This window comes from Lactuca saligna, chromosome 4, assembly GCF_052625555.1.
Source record: "Lactuca saligna cultivar CGN05327 chromosome 4, ASM5262555v1, whole genome shotgun sequence".
Lineage (NCBI taxonomy): Eukaryota > Viridiplantae > Streptophyta > Magnoliopsida > Asterales > Asteraceae > Lactuca > Lactuca saligna.
Window position 1 is genome coordinate 118,865,248 of NC_136420.1, and position 1,506 is coordinate 118,866,753.

The 1,506-nt window shown below is 36.6% G+C and overlaps 1 protein-coding gene across 1 annotated transcript; it reads left to right on the top strand.

The window, feature by feature from the left end:
• Positions 1-274: 274 nt before the first annotated feature.
• Positions 275-1,246, top strand: LOC145038773 (ethylene-responsive transcription factor ERF003-like). Its single transcript, XM_078987025.1, has 2 exons — positions 275-456; positions 571-1,246. The coding sequence occupies exons 1-2, from the start codon at positions 374-376 to the stop codon at positions 1,019-1,021; spliced, it is 534 nt and encodes a 177-aa protein (XP_078843151.1). The 5' UTR covers positions 275-373; the 3' UTR covers positions 1,022-1,246.
• The last annotated feature ends 260 nt before the right edge of the window (positions 1,247-1,506 follow it).

Genomic DNA, 1,506 nt, shown 5'->3' on the forward strand with positions numbered 1-1,506 from the left:
AAACCTCCATGGTCACAGGGACTGAGAAAAACAAACAAAGTTACATATAAAGAAACACCCTTTTTTATTTTGATTATGAAAAAAATAATTTCAAAAAACTAAAAATTAAAAAATTAATCAAATAAAAACCATATACAAGAAGTTTTTGTTTGAAATTTTGTCGGAGAATTTTTTTTTTCCCATCCACATGGGCCACATCGATCGACGGTTAAAAAGAAGTGTCCAAAGTCCCTATAAAGAACCCATATAAAATCTGCCATTCCTCAGTCCTCACACTCATACAACTCCTAATAAGTCCTACCATTCTCACTCAGACAATATCACAAACACCTTCACGACAACCCATCAAAACCTCTGCACAATACAAATCACCATGGCTAGATCTCAACAACGATACAGAGGAGTTCGACAAAGACATTGGGGATCTTGGGTCTCCGAAATTCGCCACCCTATCCTGTAAATTTCTAATCTCGATGCCTCTCATTTCAAACACGACAACTGAATCTTGGTGCTAGCTAGGCATAATTCTGAAACATTTTCGTTTTCTAATCTTTACATTTGTTCGAACAGGAAAACAAGAATCTGGCTAGGGACATTCGAGACAGCAGAGGATGCAGCAAGAGCGTACGACGAAGCGGCTAGGCTCATGTGTGGTACAAGAGCGCGGACAAACTTCGAAGGGTCGCAGTCGCAATCGCAATCGCAGTCATCTTCTTCAAAGCTACTGTCTGCAACTTTAAGAGCAAAATTACATAAATGCCACATGACATCTCTTGCAATGACGAAGAAAACAGTGGTGGGTAACCAAGAAGATCAACAGTCTCATCAGCGGTCTCCCTGCTCTGATACAGGGGAGGAGTTCATGGAGAACAGGGGCAATTTCGGGAATATCGTGAATTGGGAGGGTAAAGTAGAGAATATTCAACAGTATAAATCTTCTGAAGATGAGCATATAGAGCAAATGATCCAGGAGTTGCTTGATTATGGAACAATCGAGTTTTGTTCTGTTGTGCAAAACTAAACGAATCATCTTTCTTTTGGTCTACCAAAACGACACCGTTCATCCACACTTATTATTAGTGGTTAGTGAAGCCTCGAGTATCAATCAATTCCTTAATATCGAACGAAAAAAAATCACCATTTTAGAAAAAATCAAGCAAATACAGTAGGGGGGATAATTTTGTAATTTTCATCATGGTTGATTTCACTCTTTGTACCAAAAATAAATAAATGAGTACTTGAGTTATGATTTTGGGTATTACAAAATTTGTTAAAAGATACTAATCTTGCATGTTATGATGTCTAATATTATACTTCAGGACACTGACCTTATGATTATATTGTCGTGACTTTTTATCTCGTGTATATGATTATTTTAGTATTGCAAACAAAACTGTTCCAAAAAGATTCTAGATGATTGATTGCAAATTATACTCTAATTGGTATCACTATCGATAAACATGTAATGATGTGGATATAGGAGTGATAATAAAAAGTTTGACACGT

Coding starts and splice junctions, on each gene's coding strand:
- LOC145038773 (XM_078987025.1), top strand. CDS start 374: ATGGCTAGATCTCAACAACGATACAGAGGAGTTCGACAAAGACATTGG. Junction 457..570: donor GAAATTCGCCACCCTATCCT/GTAAATTTCTAA, acceptor TTGTTCGAACAG/GAAAACAAGAATCTGGCTAG.